The 24868-nt window shown below is 46.2% G+C and overlaps 1 protein-coding gene across 1 annotated transcript in view; it reads right to left on the reverse strand.

The window, feature by feature from the left end:
* Positions 1-24868, reverse strand: part of CDS2 (CDP-diacylglycerol synthase 2) — a 57104-nt gene that overhangs the window by 11782 nt on the left and 20454 nt on the right. The window contains exons 2-5 of the mRNA XM_058684959.1: positions 5214-5350; positions 3237-3333; positions 2180-2277; positions 1035-1174 (exon numbers count right to left, since the gene is read on the reverse strand). Of these exons, the coding sequence (XP_058540942.1) occupies positions 1035-1174; positions 2180-2277; positions 3237-3333; positions 5214-5350 (472 nt within the window). The remainder of the gene's footprint in view (positions 1-1034; positions 1175-2179; positions 2278-3236; positions 3334-5213; positions 5351-24868) is intronic.

Consider the following 24868-nt stretch of genomic DNA (forward strand, 5'->3'; position numbering starts at 1 on the left):
AATTTGCTGACTCCTCCTGTCCAAAGTTATAGGTCTGGCTAAGGGAGACCCACCTGTGTGGAGTCAAGGCCGCCCCTGCATCTCTCACACTGACCCAAATGGTGGCAAAACAGTCTGCAGCCGCCCTCCCCCTCCTCCTTCAGGAAGGAAAGAGACTTTAACCCACAAGAGTGCTGGGCCCCTCAAACACAGCTCTGCCCAGAAGAAAGCATGTGGCTATTCTAGACCCCTGACCTGGCTCTGTGAGGGGTCACTCTCAGGGTCTGAGGCATGCTCTCTGACTGTGCTCAATCCCAGCAGACCTCTTGGCAGTGGATTTTCTATTTTACAGCCAGGTGTCATTCACAGAGACAAGTATTGCTATAAGCTGATCAAAAATAGATCAGACGGAAATTTAGGTCAGAACAAATTTCTCATGTGCCTCAAACTGGCTTTGAGGGCAACTATGAAAAAACAGGAGCATGAACACTTAACACTCAGATAAGACTGAGGTTAGATGGACACAGTGTTTGTTTGTCAACTTCTAATGTATCTGACTAAACCCTCACAGTACCCCTGCTGTTTTAGCTCCAGATTATGAAAGGGATTCAAAGATGAAGCTCCCAGCTCCTATGAAGTCACACAATCTTTTTAAACCCAGGTCGGTAAAATTTCCACTACACTGCAATGTCCCCCATGCGGCCACGCCCCTAGCGATAGCCGCTTGTTTTTATACCCAACTTCCTGGACAGTTTTTGTTTTGATCACACCGCAGAATCTCTGCCAACAAGAGAGTCAGGACAGGACCGTGTTATGCTGTCCTCTGACGGAGGCTGGGACACAAGGTCAGATGGCACAGACTGAAGTCCCCACAACTACACAAGGCCCTCGGTCCCATTTCTTAGGCAAGAGCTGCTACAGGGCCCTCAGCTCTGCTGCCCTGAACAGAGTTAACACCATCGAAACTGCGTGAACCAAGAAATTCCCCAACCTCTCCTCCACGGACATACAAACACAAGACAAACACAAGAACCGGTAAACCACTGAATGCCTACCTATTAGATAGAGAGTAAAGGAAATGAACCGGTGGTATTTACTGAGAATCCGCAAAGGCTCCTCTCTCTGGACCAGAGTGAAGAAGTAATCCGTCACGGTTTCACCATAGAAGAAATAATTTACACACAGTAGAAAGTACCTGTAAAGGAAGACAGGTCACTGCTGTGAGGGGCACATGTGTCCGCTCCTTTACAGTGAGGCCGTGAAAAAGTTCCCGGGATCAGAGCGGCAGTCCACCCGCCCCTCGAGACCCTGGTGGCAGCTTGCAGAGGGACAAGCAGACCAGGGTTCCCTGTTTACTGGTGACCCTGTAGGTGAGAAGTTTATCCGGGAATTTGTGGCAGCTTTCACTCCCTCTCCATGTATCACAAATTGGGGGCTCAGTTTTTGCTCCTTTTGTCCAGTTTCCACGCCTAATGTAAGAACACTCAAACCATAACACGACTTTCCAGAGTGTGCCTCAGCCTGCCTCCCCATCCTATTTCCACTCTTCCAGGAGCCCTGTGCACCTATCACAATGGTTGACTCTGGCTTTGCCACCGTCTGCTTTGTTCCTGACTTTCCCAGCCTGGAATATCCTCTTTGCTTACCCATTTTTTTCACTTGTTGCTCAAATACCATTTTCTTCATAAAACCTTTATATACCCTAACATGTATCTGTCTCCCCCACATTTATTTCCATAGTATATAGTATTTCATCATTTCACTAAGCAGTTAATTACGCTCTGTCTCAGAACCTTCCTCTGGCCCCTGGTTGGGCTCTGAGCCTGCTTGGGATTCTCTCTCCTTCTCTCTCTGCCCCTCCCCCACTCGTGTGCACATGTGTGTAAGCTCTATCTCAGAATAAATATTTAAAAAAATATATGCTAGTCTAGAAGTGGGGGGTCACTGTGCAAAGTCTGACGGATCCAAATACCAAGGCCAACGTGTTCATGGATACAGCCAGTGCGGAAGTTTCCAGATCCCAGGTAACTATTATAAACACTCCTCATAGGCCAACCACATAAAATACCTGGGTCTCAAAGGTACTGTGTGAGCTGGTGGCCATCCCTCCCCGCCCACCCAACCACCATGCCTGTAAATACCCACTACAAAACACTTTTCATCCAAATCTGTGGGGCCCCTGTGGGGCTAGACGGCTTACCAGCTGAGGGTTCTAAACCAGGGCAGGTCATAGGAGTGGTAGACGTTGTAGCCAATAGTGATAATCTCATGGAAACACTTAATCTGAACACACATCACCTGCAAGACACAAAAGAATCCAAATACTTGCTGATTCCCCAGTTCTTACCATCTTTGGAAACAGAAACCCACACACAGGTCATGGGCCTTCAAGAAAAACTATCACATTTAAGAATGTCAGTCCTACAGGGCGCCTGGGTGGCTCAGTCAGTTAAGCGTGCGACTTTGGCTCAGGTCATGATCTCGCGGTCTGTGAGTTCAAGCCCTGCATCAGGCTCTGTGCTGACAGCTCAGAGCCTGGAGCCTGCTTCGGATTCTGTGTCTCCCTCCCTCTCTGCCTGTCCCCCACTCATGCTCTCTCTGTCAAAAATAAATAAACATTAAAAAATTTTTTTTTAAAAAGAATGTCAGTCCTACAGGGACTCCGCTCTCCTCCTCACTCTCACTCACACCGCAGGACTTGGCAATGTAGTCCTTTATGTCACACAGAGTAGATGCAATAGAAACAAACCCCTGAAGCTTCAATTAACTTTTTATTGTTGCACCTCCCTGGATTCAATCCCTTCCCTTTGACTTTGAATAGGAATACCTGAAAAGCCCCAACTGCTTTGCTCAGCAGTCAGCTGCTAGTCATCTGACCCTGTCCATGACAGTGGGAAGACTGCAAGAGCAGTGCTGTGGACTGGGATTTTTAAATGAAAGTCCTAAGCCCCAGAGTGAGGCCCTAGGAAAACCAGAAACAAACCTGAGAGTCACACAGAGTCACAGCTGGGGTCACAGTTTCATCAAATGGCTGAAATAATATCATCAAATTTTTAAGTGAAGGGAGATCTTTAACCACATACTACTGGCCTATCCCAGTGCCCCTCTGGTTGGCTCCTGACGGGAGAAGTCACAGATACTGGAAGGCAGATGTGGTCTGAGGAGCCAGGCCCGCTGCTGATTCCCAGAACCAACCACAAACCCCATACTCAAGATTAAATTAGACAAAATTAAAACAGCATGCAAATGACACTTACAATGATCATTAAAACCATTGGTCCCAAGTAAATGATGATGAAGAAAAATGCAATCATGGCCAAAGTCAGGATGCCTCTCACCCACCAGTTCTTCCATCTAAGTTAGAGAAGACAGAAAGGAGAAAACATGTTAGGAGCCCAGAAAGAAGCAAAGCACAAACCCAAGGGGGAGGGCTCTTTCTGGCAGGAGAGGTCAATCCCTTCTAGGAACACCTCCTTCACCTTGACAGAGGTACTAGCCACAGGCTGGCAGAAGCAGGGCCAATAGAGCCATCACCTCACTGCCACCAGACTCAGCAGGTGCTCACGGCCTACAGAAAAATACACCCAGCTTCTATCTTAACGAAGGAATCAGGCAAAAATCCTAAGGGAAATGTGGTGCCTACTTCTGTATCTACTTGGATGGCTTCTATCCAAAGAAAAAACTCCATATTTATCCTGCAGCACAATCCTACATCACTCTGCCCCTGCATCATTATGGTGATAACAATATTAACCAGTGATTAATAGCTATCACAAATATGCATCTGGCACACTTATAAGGATTTTGCATATATTAATTCATTTAACACTCAACACTACTAGCCTTTACAGTGGAAGAATTGGACAAATCATATAGTTGTGATGTGGTTAAACGGATATCCGAATCCTGGGAGTGTAGCTCTAGAACCCATGCCCTTGACCACAACAGAACCTTTCAAAGAGAGATGTGCATGGGACACACACATAGAAACACTTTTAGATAATGTCTTGGGGTCTTACAGTTTGTGTTTCTAGTCTACACACATAGCTGGTGTTGGAGGACCAGAGTCTCAAGGGACCAACACTTTAACCCTGGATTCACTCAAGTTGAGATTTCTTAATTCTTCCAGAAGAATCTCAGGAATGTCCACAATGGATGTGTGGGAGAGGGAAAACTAAACTTTGACCATGAAACTTGGGTTCCTCTGTGGAAAGCAGTCTGCCCATCAGTCACAAAGCCCTACACATGCTACGTCAGCAATCTTGCCCACCACCACCCCTTTGTTTTTTGGGGTTTTTTCCATCTTATTTTATATTTTATTTTTTATTTTTTACAGTTTACATTCAAATTAGTTAGCATATAGTGCAACAATTTCAGGAGTAGATTCCTTAGTGCCCCTTACCCATTTAGCCCATCCCCCCCCACAACCCCTCCAGCAACCCTCAGTTTGTTCTCCATATTTATGAGTTTCTTCTGTTTTGTCCCCCTCCCTGTTTTTATATTATTTTTGTTTCCCTTCCCTTTTGTTCATCTGTTTTGTCTCTTAAAGTCCTCATATGAGTGAAGTCATATGATTTTTGTCTTTCTCTAATTTTACTTAGCCTAATACCCTCCAGTTCCATCCACGTCGTTGCAAATGGCAAGATTTCATTCTTTTTGATTGCCGAGTAACACTCCATGGTATATATATACACCACATCTTCTTTATCCATTCATCCATCGATGGACATTTGGGCTCTTTCCATACTTTGGCTATTGTTGATAGTGCTGCTATAAACATGGGGGTTCATGTGTCCCTTCGAAACAGCACAGCTGTATCCCTTGGATAATGCCTAGCAGTGCAATTGCTGGGTCGTAGGGTAGTTCTATTTTTAGCTTTTTGAGGACCCTCCATACTGTCTTCCAGAGTGGCTGCACCAGATTGCATTCCCACCACCACCACCCCTTTGTCCACACTTTCCTCCTCCTTGGGCTACTGCACCTCCCAGCCCAACCTGCAGCACCCTTCAAGGGCCAGATGTAGTTGCTGTTAAGCCCTAGATTACACTCAGTGGAGCCCCGAGCAGAAGCAGGGAGACTGTGGCCAATGCAAGTGAACAGGCCCACCCTGCACATTTTAACATTAGTGGGTTCGTGCCACAGGACTGCAGGCTGTCTGAGGGCTCCGGGTCTTCCACGGCACTTGGACCCGATGCGAAGCCCCCATGGGCATCTGCAACATTAAGCCAGGTTACCTTGAAGACAAGTTGGAAAGGGCCCTGTTGAGGACCTCTGGGGTATCGTCTGCAGAGGTGGATAAAGGAACAGCTTCCGCTCGGCTCTCAGTGTCCGATGCAGTCTCTCCATCTACCTTTACTTCTGACTCCGATTCCTACATGGCAGAAAAACAGATGAAAGGTTAGAAAAAGAAAAAAAAATGCCTAGTAGCACGCCGAGAAGTACATGCATATCATAGGAGATCTGTGGGAAAAGACCCCCAACAGGGCTCAGGGACATAGCACAGTCAGGTGACAGAACAGATGGGACTCACAGCGATCCCAACACTGTTCCAGCATGTGCTGAGGTGGCCGTCTCTGCTGGAAGTAAGGCATGCGTCTGCACCACGGGGTGGGGGATGAGTGACAGCCACAACCTGCTCAATTTCCCTTGCCTTACTGGGGGCAGGGGAGGGAACAGTCCAGAACAGGGAGAAAGGGGTTCTTTTGCATCCACAGAAGGCAAACAGGAGTCAGGCCTGAATTTCATCAGGACCTCATTCCTGACCCTGCCCTTAATGCCAGGCTCATTACCTATAAGGGCTCGGCTGCTGGCACCCAGGAAAACATATCCACCTCTGAAAACCCCTCTCCCCCAACACCTGAATCATGCAGGGAACAGTCCCTGCTCTGCCACAACATGCCGTGAACTCTCAGAGCCACTGGAGTGGCCCCAGAACCAGGCTCTCTCAGAGAAAGGCTGGATGCGCAGGCTGTTGCTCCCCGCTGGACTCCCCAAAGTCCACAATGTTACTTCCAGACTTCACAAGAGCACCCCAAGAGGAGGCCAGCCCCAACGAGTGTAGAGGCCGCACAGTATTGTTCACCAGGACGGGCATGTTGCTGTCTTTTCCCTGTCACCGGTCCTGGGCATCAGCAGACCCTGCGATGTCACTCACAGAGTTGCCATCCAGGCTCCGGCCAAGTCAGGCAGTCACCCTGCTCGCCAGCCCCTGTGAGGGGACCAGAGCCATGCCAGCAATAGGCTCTCTATCCGAAGTACCAAGGAGCAGGCTGCTCTGAATCCTAGGGACCCTACTGCTACTCAGAGCATTTCTCTCTTACAGAAATTTAGAATCATTGCCGTGAGGAGAGGCGGAAGAGAAATCAAATCACTTCGAATTAGACAGAGTCTAACAACACTGCTCCGTATTTGCAGGGCCCTCAACAGTTGTAAGAATGTTTCCCATACCTGCGAACCTCAGAGTTCTGGAAGGAAGGGAAAGGAGACAGGAAGATCCCTACTTACAAATGAAGAAACAGGAGCTCTGAGAAGTCCAATGGCTGGCCCCAAATCCCCTATTAATCCTGGTCTTCTGACTTCTAGGTGTTCATCCCACTAGACTTCCTTTTATTTAAGTATCTTGGAATCCATTTTTTTTCCTGACACCTGACACTTTATGGGTGAGGAGCCTTGGTTTGGGGATGGGGGGAACTGGGATGGACAAGAATCACCCATCTCAGGGGATTTTCCTGGACAAAAAATTTTTAACTTAAAAAAAAAAAAAAAAGACAGCTGACTTTGGTAAAGGACGTAGAGATGGTCTCCTCAGTAGGATGTGAGGGACAGAGCCACAGCTTCTGACGACAGGGTCACTGTTCCTTACTCTGCCACAGCTGAGCCTGGTGGTGCTCAGTAAGTCACACTGGTGCCTCTGTACTTCAGTGTCCTCACCTTATAAAAGGGGGCCAGGAAAGGTCCTCCTTGTGAGGGTTCCCTAAAGAGATCCAGACAAACTCCACCCAGGGCTATGTCCTATTCCACCATCTGAGGTTCCGAAACAGGGCAGTGCCTCCGGGGTTACCCCTCTCCAGTTAGACTGAAGACCGAGGCATTCAGAAAAGCTTCCCATTCTTTATGTTAACATTAACACCCACGTCCCAGCAGCAACCATCAATGATACGAAGTAACATCTAGATCTGACCCCCAAGCCCAGGAGCTTCAGCACGTGACCACCTGGGCTCTACCAAGGCCTCCCACAGATGCTCACAGGAGCATCCAGAAGCCACGGGGACTGAGCTGGAGCCCAGCATGGGAAAGGGCATGTATCCAGGCACAAGCGCATGTGCGAACACACGTGCCCCAGCACAAGGCTATTTTTAACTTATCCATCCTGTTGTCAAGGAGATTCACAAAGGCTGCTGCTGGTCTCCCCAGGCGAGGAAGGGCAGGAAGGAGCTTAGGCAGAGCCTCTGCAGGGGAGGGTAGAGAGACTTGGGTGCCGAGTCTCTCTGGACCTTCCATGCCCTTTTATGAGCATCACCCCAGCACTGTGTGCTGCAATATAGCCCTGACTCCCCTCCTTCCTTGCTAGAAGGGGTGAGGTGCAGAGAGATACCCTGAGATGGGAAGTAGAACAGGAGATAGCTGTTAACTGTCAGGACAAGAAGGGCAAATCCTGTGCAAGGGGCAAGGGCACAACCCAGAAAGACACGGACAGAGAGGGAGCAAGAGAGCGGGCTCTGTGGGCTCCTGAACCCTAGTCCCCATCCCCCCCACTCCCTGAGGTATAGATGTCACAAGAGACCAGGCCAAGGGAACAGAAGCTTAAAACAACTTGGAAGTTACAGTGTTCTGGCTCCTCCCCACCCCATGGGCAAAAGCCTTTTGCTTGAACCGCTAAGACCACCTCTTTGGCTGCTTATGCCTCTAAGTCAAAGAAGCCCAGTGCTGGTGGTGGCTCCCATAGTGGACAGGGAGGCCGAGGAGGCAGGAACCCGGAGCTCGAGTTCTTGCCCAGGAGAAAAGTGGCACATGTTGGACCAAGAGTCAGAGGTGCTGAAAGGTACACTGCCTTGCTCCTCCAGGGGATGGCAAGATAGGCAGATGGAGAGGAAGACTTTCTGCAGGAAGAGGCGGCAGCCAGTCAGGGAGAAGGGGCCCAGGACCTAGCTGCGATGCTCATTACACTCCTCAGATCTCTGGTCTTCCAGTGGAGAGAGGATCCCTTATCCTGAACAACTTGGAATGATCAAATGTCATACCGATGAAAGTCATGAAAACCATAAAGGGACTGAAGAGCAACACCACCGCCACCCCGCCCCACAGTATCCTGACCATGGCTTACAGGACAGGAGCACAAGAACCTTAAACACCTAACTCAGGCGACCTGGGTACCCTGGCAGAGGAGGGTAGAGTGGAAAGCACAAGAGCCATCAGGCTGTGCTGGGACCTGTGTGTGACCAATTACGTGAGCTCAGCACCAGCCTGCCTTGCTTCCTCTTTCGCACCCTCCACTCATCCAATAGGCGGCCCCTCAACTCAAAAATGATCCACTTCCCAAAGCTACCGTGTTAGGGGGTGGCCTGGCACACGGAGGCAGCAGTACATACTAGTGCTCTCTGAAGTGGGATGTGTGCGACACAATCCACTGAAGCGTGAGAAGAAATATTAGGACTTCCTTCTATCTCCTTTGTATTTTTCTTTCTTGTGCATGCTTTATGATGGACCCAGCAGCACACGTATATAACTCAGTAAGTCCGTGCAAGCTGGCACACGTGGCTAAAACCTCACACACTGTCAGACAAAAGTGTCTCAGCGGCCACAGGCTCGTTTCCCACTGTGCTGAGCAGTGCCTGGATCATAGCAGGCACCCAAAGATTTGTTGACCCAATGAGCTAATGAAGTCTACTTGACCCACCACAGGCCAAGGCATCCGGACTGCACCGAGAGTGTGCAAGAACCCCCCTGCCTCCCAATGGCCCTCACGGCAGGACCAGACTTGCCCAGTCCCATTCTGGCCTTCTCCCTGCACGGAGGGCAGCAGGAGGAGACCGCTTTGTTGCTTCAGACTGTCTCAGCCTAGCTCCCAGGCGGCCTCTCCTTCCTTTTCAACCCAAGGGCCCAGAACAAAGGCTAAGTGGAGGATAGCCTATCTCTCCAATTTGATCTCAATTAACAGCCATCCTCCACAGTCCCTTAGCCATTCCCCAAGGGGCCTTTGATGCTGATGTAAACAGGAAGCAAAAGAATGTTTCAAAAGGAAAGAAAAAAGCTCCCTCCTAGGCCCTTCTGATTCACTTAGACCCTGAAGGGAAAGCAGAAAGCCTGTCTAATGACGGACAGAGGTAATGTCCTGGGTACCAAGGGCTCAGCTAAGACCTGTTGACATTTTTGGAGAAATAGACGCTCAAAAGGCTTCCCCTACCAGCCTTTCAGCACCCACAACTGCCCAAAAGCAACCCCAGCCCTGACCTAAGGCTCAAAACAGCACAGCACAGAACCTTCTTTCAACAAAGGACAAGGCAGTGAGGGAGGGCCTATGGGGAGCTGCGGGGTGGGAGGTGAAGCTCCTTGGGGCGGAGGCCTGGTGTTTCCTGGCCTGGGGAGGGACCAGCACTCAAAAAACTCATTCTCATTGTTATTCTCTAAGTAGACAACCCTACCTCTTCCCACTCCCTCCTAATTCCCAGTATTTCCTGAAGGCCTGCCTTGGGCTTACAAAAGCTTACTAGGCAGTGTCCTTTTGAGGCTCCTTTTTGGGTGGTCAGTTAGTGTCAGTGCCCACCCTCTGACGTTGCTATTCCTCAAGACTCCACAGTGACACCCACAAGTGGTGATGGTCAGAGCTTGACCAAAAAAAAAAAAATGTGGCTGTGGCCAAGCTAAACAGGAGCCCTTGGCATTGTATCGACCAGGCTCCAGGCAGACGGTAGTCACCCCACCTCATACCCCATTTCTTTACCAGATGCCAACTTGGTTTTGTACCTTGCTAAAGAAAATATATTAATATTCTGTTCACATTTGCCCATGAGGAGCAAAAAACTAAGGAAAGAAAATAAGGGGTACCATCCACTAGGCCCTTTCTCCTCTCTTTCATTTTCAGAGAAATTTCATTAAAAGGTAGTGCTCAGTGCACTGGCTGGTTATGCTTCCAACAACCCTGCCCTTTCCACTGGCAATGCATTCAGATTCATAAGTTTCATTTACTAGGTGACTCCAAACTCACACAAACTATGTTTTGCACTACTTTAGATGCAAATCGCAAACCTTGCCCTAGAAGAAAGTCATCAGGCTGAGCCTAACTTTTCTGCTAAATATTGGGCTTGCCATCGTTTTCAACCCTGTGGCAGCTGCCAGGGCAATCCACTCCCCCACTTACAGACCCATCCCCGGGGAAAGAAACTATCAGAGACAGGTTATCCTTAATATCAGAGACCTAAGTGTCCCTCTCACTGAGAAAGCCAAGTAGCTGGGGGGGGGGGGTTAGGAAAAGCAAATATTTCTAGCTTTTTCTAATGTTAATCCTATTTGACAAGTTCAATTGTTTGAACAAAAGATCAAGAAAGAGAAGTCCTACTCTGCAAGTTCAGGATCATCCCCAATATGGCTATCCTCTGTCCTCCAAAAGCCTATCAATAATATGATCTACAGGGGCGCCTGGGTGGCTCAGTCGGTTGGGCGGCCGACTTCGGCTCAGGTCATGATCTCGCGGTCCGTGAGTTCGAGCCCCGCGTCGGGCTCTGTGCTGACAGCTCAGAGCCTGGAGCCTGTTTCGGATTCTGTGTCTCCCTCTCGCTGACCCTCCCCTGTTCATGCTCTGTCTCTCTCTGTCTCAAAAATAAATAAAACGTTTAAAAAAATTAAAATAATAATAATAATAATAATATGATCTACAGAAAATGCACTCAGCTACTCCAGATGGACTGCTTCACCTAAACTACCTCTACAGGTGACTGCACCCCAGACCAAAGACCTCAGAGAAAGGACATGGAACAACGTGTACGTGGGAGACTCAGCTTTTTAAAACCTGACTCTGGCTATGAACCATTTCACCTCCAGACAACACTTCTTACAAGGAGCTCCAGGGACCTTTGCAGAGAACACATCCCTTGAAGGACAGTCGTTCCCAGGACAGCTGCACACACGCCCAAGTATGCAACATCCCTTTTGCTACAGCCTCCTCTGAGACCTCACACCACTGACCTCTCTCCCTCCCTCTTGAGTCCTCTCCTCCCCCTCATCACAGGCCCTTACTTACAACCAGGTGAGCAGGCTCAACAATAAAAAGCTTTTGACAGCTCATCCACCCAATGCACTCTCTTTCCTAGTTCACAAATGAACCTTTGGCAAGAGCTGCGGACAACCCCATCCCCCTCTCTGACCGCATGATTCTTCAACCATGGCAAGCCACCTGCCTTGCCTGCCCAGCCACTCTGCTGAAGCGCTCTCCCCTCACCAATGACCTAATCACTAAACCCTGCACTCTCTGTCCTCTGCCCAGTCCCTCCCTTCCATCAGCCAATGCAAGAGACACACCCCTTCTTTGCTTCCAGCACATCCTTCCTGTTTCCCAGCTGCCTCTCTAGCCAGGCCTCCTTTAGGCAGTCTTCTCCTTGGCAGCTTCCTCTTCCTGGCTCTTAATTTGGGGGTTCTGCCAGGTTTCTTCTGAGGCTCTCGTTCTTGTACTACCCACTCTCCATGAGTAGCCTCGTTCACTCTGATGCCTCCAACTGCCTCTCCTTGGGCTTCACATTCATTCATCCAAATGTACTAGATGTCTCCCCTTGGATGTCCCCACCACACCTAAAATCCTCCACGTGTCCAAAGCCAAACTACTTCCTTTCTCCTGAATTCTCAAGTGAGAAATGCGACCTTCATCCTTCATGGCTCCCCCCTCAGCCCCTAGAACTATCTATCACCCAGCCTGTTAATGCCAGCTCCAAAAAGGCTTTCTGCTGCATCTACTTCCTGTCGCCTCTGGCACTCCCTTAATTCAAGCCAGTACCACCTCTGCTGAGTACCTGCAGCAGCTCAACTGGCCACCTCACCCTCAGTCTTTAGTCCACTCCTACCTCCCCTCTACTCTTTACGCTGCACCAAGAAAATCTGATCATGTCGCTCCCTATTGTGAACTCCCTCTGGAGCACCGGTATAAATGGAGCAATTTCCACTTCTGGTAATCTAAAGGATAGACTGAACTATGGAACAGATCTACACTTTTTTGAGATGGTTGTACCAGCCACTTTGAGATCCGAGTCTTATCCACCCTTCCAGCCTCATTCCTTGCGGCCATTCTGAAGTACAGTCAGCTGTACTTTGTCACCTTTAGGTCTTTTGTTCATTCTGCTCCTACCCAGAGCAGTCTGCAAATCACTTCTAAGGACACCTATTTCTCTTCTTTTTGGTCAATTATAACTTAGCCTTTGAATCTCGGCTAAGAGATCCCTTTCTCTCCAAACCTTCCCTAACTGCCTATGTGCCCCAGTGGCCCCCTGTCATTTCTCAAGAGCACACCATACAGCGTGGTCTCCTGTGGACTTCCTCAACACAGTATCCCAATATCTGGCATGGGGCCCGCAACAGAGAAGACAGTAAGCAGGTCTTACCACATCTGCATAAGGTGTCAGAGAGGATCTGGGGTTTACTGAATTGGCAAATAGCTGGGTGACTCAGCAACTCATTTCCTGTGCTCTTAACAAGCACTACATGAAGTATCACCGGGTTGTAGCCCCACTGTCCATCTTCTCTTCTTTCCTAAGACATTGTAACAGAGCCCCTGATTTTTAGCTGGGCTTAGAACCAGGACTACATTTTCCAATTCTGGCCAATGAGTCATTAGCAGTTGTGTGCACTTCTACTATTCTTCCTTCATGCTGGCTAGAATGCAGACAGGCTAGGGGCGCCTGCGTGGCTCAGTCGGTCAAACGTCCCACTTCAGCTCAGGTCATGATCTTGCACTGGTGGGTTCGAGCTCCTCATCAGGCTCTGTGCTGACAGCTCGGAGCCTGAAGCCTGCTTCAGATTCTGTGTCTCCCTCTCTCTGTGCCACTCCCTTATTCACGATCTGTCTCTCTCTCTCAAAAAAAAAAAGTTTTTGTGGTTTTTTTTTTTAATTTTTTTTTAACATTTATTTATTTTTGAGACAGAGAGAGACAGAGCATGAACGGGGGAGAGTCAGAGAGAGAGGGAGACACAGAATCTGAAACAGGCTCCAGGCTCTGAGCGGTCAGCACAGAGCCCAATGCAGGGCTCGAACTCACGGACTGCGAGATCATGACCTGAGCCGAAGTCGGACGCTTAACCGACCGAGCCACCCAGGCGCCCCCCCCCCCAAAAAAAAAAAGTTTTTTTAATTAAATTAAATTAAAAAAAAAAAAGGTCACCGCTGAACTGCAAGTGACTTTGAGATATCCAGTACCTCAGCAGAGAAAAGCAACACGGCCTCAATTTCTAACACATGAAGTAAATAGCTTCTATGCTGCCAAATTGGATGGACTTTCCAGTATTAATCTTACTGTACCTCTTGGCAATATTAAATATTAGATCTAGTTGACCATTTCCTCCTTGAAACTTTTCTCTCTTAGCTTCCACGATCATTACCTTCCAGGTTCTCATTCCATCTGACTGGCTGCTCTTTCTCAGTCTCTGTGCTATTTTCCCTCCACATGACCTCTAAATGTTGGACCAATTCTGGTCCAATTCTAGACCCGTTACATTCTCTCCCTAAATATTACCACCCAACCCCTTAGCTTTAATTACTAATTCCATGCCAAACATTCTGACATTTATATTGCCAACCTCAACCCCTCCCCCACTGCCAGACCCAACTATTGTTTCCAAATACTTCATGGCATTTCCACCAAAAAGTTCTCATAAGCATCTCAAACGTAACTAGCTGAACAGAACTACAGATGTTGTCCTCAAAACTGTTGATCCTGAGGCCTCACCTTGCTGACAAGTTGATGACACCACAATCTGTATCCTGCATAAGCCAGGAACTTGGGAGTCATGCTTAATTTCTCTCTCCTCAGCCTCCCCCAGTACTGGACACAGCAGTTGGCTCCCTCTGAAAATCCATTCCACTCCTCCTCGATGGCACACAGTAGCCTGTACAAGCTAATTATTTTAATTGCACCCCCCCTTTTCACAGTGACAGGTTCCTGAAGAGGCATTTTTACCCCCAGCCTAAGCCATGGCTATTTTATTAGAGTGGGCACTTGGCCTCAGATGGTACAGTCGAATTATAGCTCCAGAATCTGGTAAGAAGACCATGGAGAGCCACTTGAGCTTTCTTTCCCTCCCTAGCCTGAGGAAAAAGGAAATCAGGTGCTACCAGCACTGGCTTGCATCTCCGTGAGAGCCTTGGGATGACCATACACCTGAAAGGCACAGAGAAGCGAGGACAGAGAATGATTTAAGCTAATGAATTTCATGATTATTTGCAACTGAAAGACAATGAACCCAAATCCTGCTGACTCCACAGCCAAAACAGATCTCAAATCTATCCTTCATATCTCAGCAGTCACTCAGAGCCAGGGATCTTTCTAAGATGCCTACCAGTTTGCGAAAACTAATGAAAGGAAACCTTGTTCACAAGGAAGTCAGGAGGCCAGGAGAAGCTCTCATGCGCTACCACTCCTGGTCAAGGGCAGACCCAATAAGAAGAGACTACTTTGCAAGTCAGCAAGTCAAATCACTACTACTTTACTACCTCAGCAGGAGGAAGAAAGGTTCTCTTCCCCACCCCCCCCACCCCCCACCCCCCGCCACAGCCCAGCCAATGAGAAAAAGCCCAACTCAGTCAATGAAAAGCCACCATATTTTGAATTCCCAGTTTACTCCAATGGCCTTTTTGTTTGTAACAGCCTTCCCACCTTCCCTCCATCTCCTCTATAAGAGACCATTCCTCTGGTTTGTTCTGTGGACTTGTCTGTGGTTTTGCCAGTAGCTTGCTTATGTCTGACTGCATGTCTCTGTTATTCCCAAGTAAACCTATTTCTACTGGTAAAATGACTTTTATTTTTAATGTTAACATTACTTGGTGGTAAGAAGTGGGATCCAGAAAAGATCCCCCAAAACTCCAAGGCTGGTGGGTAGAAGATGCCGGTACCCACAGAGCCAAAGGGGCTCGCGGCTCTCTTGCTGACTCGAGTATGAAGGTAAGTTTTCTCCTAGATTTCAAGCTCCAGTTTGTGTCCAAGCTCTCCAGGCTTTATTTGAGATCAGTTTTAAGGCCTGTTTCTTATGAGAATGCTCTTTTGGCCTTCAGTCTGACTCCTTTTCAGAGTCAGACTTCTTGTTGGAACTGTGCTGGCCTCTGGTCTGATTCCTTCTGGAACAAAGCTGTTCCTGTTGAAACTGTGCTTTTAGGAATTTCTGTGCTCTAGAGAAAAACCTCTAAGAAATGGGATTCCAGTCATCAAAATGCTTTGAGGGTGCCCCCTTTCTGGGACCCCAGTGAGTTTCATATTTAAAAACTATGGTCCCTGCATATGCACATTTATAACCAAATGGACTGACTTAATGAGAAGTAATTTAGGGCACCAATGGCCACTATGAGGAACTTCCAGTCTCCCCAAACTTGTTTTTCTTGAATTAAATTAGAAAACTGTGGCTCCCTGGCACAAAAACAGACACTCAGATCAATGGAACAGAATAGAGAACCCAGAAATGGACCCACAAACATATGGCCAACTAATCTTTGACAAAGCAGGAAAGAATATCCAATGGAATAAAGACAGTCTCTTCAGCAAGTGGTGCTGGGAAAACTGGACAGCAACATGCAGAAAAATGAACCTGGACCACTTTCTTATACACAAAAATAAACCCCAAATGGATGAAAGACCTAAAAGTAAGACAGGAAGCTATCAAAATCCTCGAGGAGAAAGCAGGCAAAATCTCTTTGACCTTGGCCACAGCAACTTCTTACTCAACACGTCTCTGGAGACAAGGGAAACAAAAGCAAAAGTGAACTCATCAAGATAAAAAGCTTCTGCACAGCAAAGGAAACAATCAGCAAAACTAAAAGGCCACCGACAGAATGGGAAAAGATCTTTGCAAACGACCTATCAGATAAAGGGTTAGTATCCAAAATCTATAAAGAACTTATCAGACTCAACATGCAAAAAACAAATAATCCAGTGAAGAAATGGGCAAAAGACATGAATAGACACTTCTCCAAGGAAGACATCCAGATGGCCAACCGGAACATGAAAAAATGCTCAACACACTCATCATCAGGGAAATACAAATCAAAACAACAATGAGATACCAACTCACACCTGTCAAAATGCTAACATTAACAACTCAGGCAACAACAGATGTTGGCAAGGATGTGGAGAAAGAGGATCTCTTTTGCACTGCTGGTGGGAATGCAAACTGATACAACCACTCTGGAAAACAGTATGGAGGTTCCTCAAAAAAATTGAAAATACAACTACCCTACGACCCAGCCATTGCACTACTAGTTATTTATCCAAGAGATACAAGTGTGCTGTTTCGAAGGGGCACATGAACCGTCCCTGGTTGTCTCGTGGTTAGGATTCGGCGTTCTCTCGAAGGGGCACATGAACCCCCATGTTTATAGCAGCACTATCAACAATAACCAAAGTATGGAAAGAGCCCAAATGTCCATCGATGGATGAATGGATAAAGAAGATGTGGTGTGTGTGTGTGTGTGTGTGTGTGTGTGTATACACATACATATATACACATACACACATACATACATATACACACAATGGAGTATTACTCGGCAATCAAAAAGAATGAAATCTTGCCATTTGCAACTACGTGGATGGAACTAGAGGGTATTACGCTAAGCGAAATTAGTCAGAGAAAGACAAATATCATATGACTTCACTCATATGAGGACTTTAAGAGACAAAACAGATGAACATAAGGGAAGGGAAGCAAAAGTAATATAAAAACAGGGAGGGGGACAAAACAGAAGAAATTCTTAAATATGGAGAACAGAGGGTTACTGGAGGGGTTGTGGGACGGGGGGTGGGCTAAATGGGTAAGGGACATTAAGGAATCTACTCTTGAAATCACTGTTGCACTATATGCTAACTTGGATGTAAATTAAAAAAATAAAATAAAATTTAAAAATCTTTAAAAAAAAGATATTTAGATATTAAAAAAAGAAGAAAACTGTGGCTCCTTAGAGACAGAACTCAATGGGATGCTTATTTTATTTTATTTTTATTTTTATTTTTAAGTAGGCTTCATACCCAGCACAGAGCCTAACATGGGGCTTGAACTCATGACTCTGAGGTCAAGACTGGAGCTGAGATCAAGAGTGGGATGCTTAATCGACTGAGCTACCCAGGCACCCTGGGATGCCTATTTTAATTGGCATCCCCCAAGCATTTTCAAGATTCTTGAGATCCCCAAACATTTTCAAGATTCTAAGTTTGCCTTTCTGCAAAAACACTATTTCTAAATTAACTGAGGCAACCAAATCATCTAAAGAAGTCAAAATGATTTCTGAGGCTTCTTTTTCTAACTAAATGGACCAACTTAAAAGTAATTTAGAACTTCAATGGCCATCATAGAGAACTTTCAATCTCCCTAAACTTACTTTCTCAAAACTGAATTGGATAGCCATGGCTCTAAAATTGTCAAAACTGAACAGGCTTTTGGGATTTTGAAGCTTCCAAACATTACCAGGAGTCCCAAATTGCTGCTCTGCAAAATACAATTTCTAGACTAGTGGAAGAAAGCAAAGGGGGTGGAGGGGAAGGGCTTCTGTGGCTTCCTTTTTCCCTTCCTGTCTTTTGTGTCTCAGGATGTGTCTTATGTTCAGTCCCTACCTTCTCTATATCACCCCCCTCCCATACTAACCCTTTTACTGAACTTCCCTTTTCCTCTGAACTTCTCCCCACTCTCTCCTTTCCTGAACCTAATAAAACCTGCTTCTTTAAAGTTAGGTCTTCTTGCTTTGGATTCTGTGTTTTCCCCTCACTGCCCTTCCCATGCTTATACTCTGTCTCTGTCTCTGTCTCTCTCTCTCTCAAAAATAAATAAACATTAAAAAAATTAAAATTTAAAAAACAGGGCACCTGGGTGGCTCAGTTGGTTGAGTGCCTGACTTTGGCTCAGGTCATGATCTTACCCTTGGTGAGTTCAAGCCCCACATGGGGCTCTGTGCTAACAGCTCAGAGCCTGGAGCCTCCTTCGAATTCTGTGTCTTCCCCTCTCTCTGCCCCTCTCTCACTCACACTCTGTCTCTCAAAAATAAACAAACATTAAAAAAGATTAAAATTTAAAGTTAAGTCTTCTGAAGATCTGAATAAACCCCAGATTTCTTATGCTGCCTGGACCAAGGCCAAACTGCAAGCCAGAGTTAGAGTTTCCTAAAGTGACTCAGGACCCACGTTTGCTAGAGAATTTAACATAGTTACTCCAACTTACCACCCTGCTTTCTCAGATTTGTATCAGTCAGGCCATGTGCTTGTTGGTGAGAACCAGGCCTAATGTGGGATGAAACTAACCCCATGAGAACATCCTAAAGGATTTAGAGAAATAAACCCCTAACTTTTGGCAAGATGCTAGAACAGTCACTGGAAATCTTCACTGGGAAATTACAGTAGCTTTTTTCCAAGCCTGCTGATTGAGGAACAAAACTCAGGCTTGCACACAAAAGCCTGATGAACCTATTCATGACCATTATAATCAGCCTGTCTATAAAGAAGATTCTGGTCTTCCTTTAGAGGCTGAATCCACCTGTGTAGTTTAACTCTGTTTACTGAGATCTTTTAGTTAAAGGACCAGCATGAAATGGGAAATTGTGTCCACTCCAGAATTAGCTAGCTTGGCAAACCAGCTCTCTCACACGCTAGAGGAGTCACCTCAAAGAATAACCACTAGGGGCGCCTGGGTGGCTCAGTCGGTTAAGCGTCTGACTTCAGCTCAGGTCACGATCTCGCAGTCTGTGAGTTCGAGCCCCGCGTCAGGCTCTGTCTGGGCTGATGGCTCAGAGCCTGGAGCCTGCTTCCAATTCTGTGTCTCCCTCTCTCTCTGCCCCTCCCCCATTCATGCTCTGTCTCTGTCTCAAAAATAAATAAACGTTAAAAAAATTTAAAAAAAAATAACCACTAATTTTCTCAATTTTCTTTTTTTTAATGTTTTTTTTTAATGTTTTTATTTATTTTTGAGACAGAGACAGAGCATGAGCAGGGGAGGGGCAGAGAGAGAGAGGGAGACAGAGAATCTGAAGCAGGCTCCAGGCTCTGAGCTGTCAGCACAGAGCCAGACGCGGGGCTCAAACTCACAAAGTGTGAGATCATGACCTGAGCTGAAGCTGGATGTTTAACCGACTGAGCCACCCAGGCGCCCCGTCTCAATTTTCTACTCTGGCAAATGAAGGGCCTAACAGACCAAAACCCCCTGGCTTTCTGCTATCACTGCAAAGGGCCAGGGCACTGGAAAAAAGATCGTTACAAATATAAGCATTTCAGAAGCCTTCAGCCCTCTAGCCAGCTTTTCCAACGTCTTCTTAATTCCCAGTGACGGGGCTCTGAGGACCTACAGGGGCTCCTCCCAGTCCTCCCTCTTTTTTTTCCCCCCAGTTCTCCCTCTTAATCAGCTTGGAAAAACCACTCTCCAGACTAAGAATGAATCTCTTTGTCTTAGTGACCCCAGAGCTGCATTCTCGGGGCTCAACAGCACTGCTATAAAGTAGGTCCTGTCTCACAGCATGAAAACAGTTCAAATAGTGGGGGTCTCTCATAAACCTCAACAGGTCCCTGTCTCTGCACCTGTTCCCGTTTAGGCCCTTTGAGATTCCCATCCTTTTTTCCTTAATATCTCTACCCCATTCATTTACTAGGCCAAGATTTCTTAGGAAAGTATCATGCCAGAATTTCTCCCAAAAGAAAAATAATTCTAGAATCAAAATCACCACAGGGCACCTATGTGGCTCAGTAGGTTAAGGAACTGACTCTTGATTTCAACTCAGGTCATGATCTCATGGTTTGTGGGACTGAGCCCCCACATTGGGGTCTGCACTGATAGCGTGGAGCCTGCCTGGGTGTCTGTCTGTCTGTCTGTCTGTCTCTCTCTCTCTCTCCACCTCTCACCCTCATACTCTCTTTAAAAATAAATAAACTTAAAAACAAATTGCCAACCAGGTGAATTAAATGACCCTTCAACATCTTTTATTTGCTCCATCCCTAATGTCACTATAAAGGAGTCTGGGGACGCTGAGCACTTATCCCTATTGGATCAGTAGGGATAGATTCCCTTATGGGCAGATTCCTCAACTGATACTGGCAGAATTCACAGTGCACCTCCCATCAATATTCAAACAGATCCCTCGACACCTCTCCCCAAAAGTAGATTAAAAAAAGAAACCCTTTAAGGCATCAAGCCCATAATACGGCACCATGGACTCAGGGCCTTATTATCCCCTGCACTAGTCCCTGTGATACCCCAATTTTATCTGTGAGAAGACCCAGTAGCCAAGAATGGAGGTTAGTCCAGGACCTCAGAGCAATAAATAACAACATTATCCCTCGGTGCCCTGTTGTTCCTAACCCCCACACACTGACATCTGTTTACACTGAAAGCAAATTCTTTACTATAACTGTTCTATACAGTGCATTTTTAGTCTCCAGTTGATAAGGACAGCCAGTATCTTCTTGTTTTCATTTGGGAAGAACAGTACTATACCTGGACAGTAATGCTCCAGGGTTATACAGATAATCCTTCTTAACTTTTTACAAACCTTAAAAACTGATTTGGAAGATATAAAGTTTTCTGCAAGCTCTGGTTGGTTACAACATGTACATGACTTGCTTCTCTGCTCCCTTTCTCAAACCTCTTCACAGGAGACAGCATTCACCGGTTCAAACTTTTGGCCTTAGGGGCACCTGGCTGGCTCAGTCAGTGGAGCATGTGGCTCTTGATCTCGGGGTTGTGTTCAAGCCCCACACTAGGTGTAGCAATTACTTAAAAATAATAATATCTTTTAAAAAATACAAAAACAAAAAAACAAAAAAACACTTTGGCCTTAAAGAGACATAAAGTCTCTGTCTCTTTTTTTTTTTTTTTTCGGTTTGCTCAAACTCCGGTTCCATTCCAAAACTACGTTTTGCATTCAGATGAAACTCATGACTGCTTAACACTGACAGATTACCTTTTGATTTCCGTGAAATTTACAGGAAACTCCTCTAACCAATGCAAATTTTTCATGGCTCACTGATAGTTCTTATTTATAGGGTGAAAATGATAAATCCTGTGCTGGGAATGCTAGTGCGACTCCTTCTGAAGCCACTGAAGCAGCACCTTCACCTTTAGCTACTTTAGCCCAAAGGGCAGAGTTATAAACCCTTACTTGAGCTTATGCCTTAGCCCAAGGTAAAACAGTAAATGTTTATATTGATAGTTGCTATGCCTTTGGGGTAACTCGTGACTTCGGAATGTTACGGAAATAACCAGGTGTCCCTACCTGCAATGGGGACAAAATCAAGTATGGTTCCTATGTCCAAAATTTATCAGATGCCATACTTCTGCTGGTTGCTCTGGCTACTGTTAAGATTACCGTGCATTCCAGATTCACTCCCTGAGGGCCAAATTAAACACCTTGCTGGTATTTCCACCAAAAACACTGTTCTCAAGGAAACTAATGGCCTAACCTCTGTCATGTTCCAAAAGGATGTTCCCCCAAACGATAATTTGGGAAAAGTGACCAGAGATACCCAACAATTGGCCCCAGAGAGGGAAAAACAATATTGGAAATCTAATAATTGTTGGCTCAATACAAAGAGAACCCTGGTTTGGACAAAATAATCATCCATCCCTACCAGCAATTCTCAAATTCCTACTACTTACCACTGTACATGCCTTAAACCATTAGTCTACTGACAAAATGATCTCATTCAAGAGCCAGTATGTTTTGATAATATTGATAAATATGTTTGGGTCATGGTTTGTATGTTTTTCACTGGACACACACACTAATCACAGTGATTTCCTGTACTTCTTCTGGAGCCCCAAGGAAGAAGGCATGACTTTGTCCATGGGACTTCCATCTGCTGGGAAATCTTGCAATCATGTGAAGCCTCAAAACAAAAGTAATGTGAAAGACAGCAACCAAGGCTTGGTGACATCTGAGACCCCAGATTAAATTTGACCTGAAGCTAGAATTCCCTTGGTCTTTAAGTTTACATGAGCCAATGGATTCCTTTTTCCATTTTAATCAAATTTGAGCAGCTTCCTGCATTTATAACTAAAACCATCTTAGTTTTCTTCCTCTCCGATCACACCTTTTCTGTTCTTCCTCCCCACACTTCCTAAATGCGGGTTGTATTTCTACACCATATCCTTAATGATCACTCCACTGCCATCAGCCTCTCTTCTATGGACTCATCCTCCATAACACTAGTTGTGTCCCCTCCCCCAAGCTACAGCACTACACTTCAGCCTTCATGTCTGACCAGCACCCCAAACTCAATAGGTCCAAACTTATCACCTCCTTTCCAACCCACACAAGCTCTTCTGTCTTCCTTCAATACCCTAATCAACCTGAGATGTACTCCATGGGAAGCACATCCTCATCACTGTCTCCAACCCCCTGGTGAAAACTACAGACCCCAAATGGTGTCACTTACACCAAGTTCCCATACCAGAGCTTAATACCTAATCTAATTGCAGTTTCAACCTCCCCCAGAAATGTAGTCTTAACTGTGCAGTCAGGAAGTTCTGGTCAGTGGCAGTAAGTATGCCACATGGCCCTCTTCATCCCCCAAATGAAGAAAAGTAATCTGCATGAGAAGACCTTCAGCTTCTCCCCACTTGCCTGGAACAATCCTTTTCTTTAGCTAGTAACTTTCTCCCCCGCACCCCCTCCCAAAAAAAACCTCCCATTCTATACAACTCCTCAGAGCTCCCCTCTATTTGCTAGATGGGATGCTGCCTGATTCATGAATCATTTAAGAAAAGCCAATTCAGTCTTTAAAATTCACTTAGTTGAACTGTTGTTGTGTAACACCCCCCACCCACCCTTCACCTCATCAGTTCTCAAACCGTGTGACCTTCTCACTTACAGGGTCTTCTCTTATTCCCATTCCCACTGCTAGTACCCTTGCTGAAGTCTGCACGTCAACCTCTCTCTACTATGCTGGTCTCTCAATTGCTTTCTCCACCAATTCCTCCTTTCTCTAATTTATTCTGCACACACTCCCAGATTAATATTCATGAAGCACAGTTCTGATCACACCCCGCCTCCACTCATCTTTGCCTAGTGAATTAAAGACCAACTGCCTCCCTTTCCGGGGCTTCCACACTGCACACACCACATGCTCCCACCAAACACAACTAACTACACTTTGGCCCTGATTACATCCCACTCTTCCTTCTCTCCCTTGCTCCTTGCCTTTTCTCCTCCCTGCTCATCCCTTAAATCCCATCTTAGAATCCACCGAGACTCCAGGAAGGTCTTCCCTGATTCTCATCTGTAGTAGGAATAAAAAAATGCTCCCTCCCTCAATATAAATTGACTTCCTAGGAACCTGTGGATATTACCTTACGTTGCAGAAGAGTAAATATTCCCTCATATGGCAAACGGCGTGACTGAATTAAGGATCTTGAAAGGAGGTGTATTCTGGCCCCTAAATGCAGTCACTTGTACCCTTATAAGAGGGGGGCAGAGAAAAATCTGAGAGAGGAGGGGCAATGTGGCCAAAAGCCAAGGAATGCCAATAGTCACCAGAAGCAGGGCAGAGGCAAGGCACAGGATCCCCCCTAGATATGAAAGGGGTACAGGCCGGCCAACACTTTCATTTCAGCCTGCTGGCCTCCAGAAGTGAGAGAATAAACTTCTGTTGTTTCAGATCACCCAGTTCGTGGTAATTTGTTAGAAGAGCCCCAGGAAATAAACAGCCCATCCTTCCCACCAGCTTTATCTCCTACAAATAAAGTTCCCACAGGATGTTACTTACACCTCTCTCACACCATTTGTTGCCCAAGTGTATTTATGTCAAGAGGGAACTTTCCATAATCTGATTTGATTTCGAACTCCTCAAAAATCGGGACTGCACTATTCATCTTTATCTTGAATGCTCCTTGCCTTGAATTTGGTAAAAGCTACATAAGTGTTTTTTTAAAAACTCACTGAATTTTAATCAAATTCATCAACCTTTATCTACAAAGCCTAGAATCATGGCAGGCCAGCATTTCTTTGGGGAAGACCACCCTAGAGCTACAGCGCTACAAATCCAACTGGTGACTAAAAGGGCTGCATTTTCACCCTTCCCAAAGGTTAAAATGACTGGAAGGCCCCAGGGGGTGCCCATAAAACCCAGGGTGGCAATGAGCTATATTTCCAGACAGTCATAATGTTGCCAGGAATAATGAATAAGTGGGCAGAGTAAAACCTTTTAGAGCCCTGAATGGTTCAGACCTGCCCTACAAAAGGTAGGTCTGTGCACATTTCCCTTGAACAATGGGAAATGCTCCAGGAAGAGTAAGAACACTTTGTCCTTTGAGCTGATCGGACTAATTAGTGGAAGGGCCCTTCCAACACTAACACTTCAAAATACTACCCTCATATTAAAAAAACACCCACTTTGTTCTTCATAACACTAGTACCACCTGAAATTATTACACATTTATCTGCCTCCGCTGGAGCACAAACTCCATGTAGAAGGGACTTTGGGGGGCGCCTGGGGGGCTCAATCGGTTAAGCCTCCGACTTCAGCTCAGGTCACGATCTCATGGTTCATGGGTTCGAGCCTTTCATAGGGCTCTCTGCTCTCAGCACAGAGCCTGCTTCAAATCCTGTCTCCCTCTCTCTCTGCCCTTCCCCCATTCACTCTCCCCCCCAAAAAACAAAAGTTAAAATAAACATTAAAAAAAAAAAAAAAAGAAGAAGGGACGTTGGTTATTCACTGCTACATCCCCATGGCCT

The sequence above is a fragment of the Neofelis nebulosa genome, chromosome 9 (assembly GCF_028018385.1).
Source record: "Neofelis nebulosa isolate mNeoNeb1 chromosome 9, mNeoNeb1.pri, whole genome shotgun sequence".
NCBI classification, from domain to species: domain Eukaryota; kingdom Metazoa; phylum Chordata; class Mammalia; order Carnivora; family Felidae; genus Neofelis; species Neofelis nebulosa.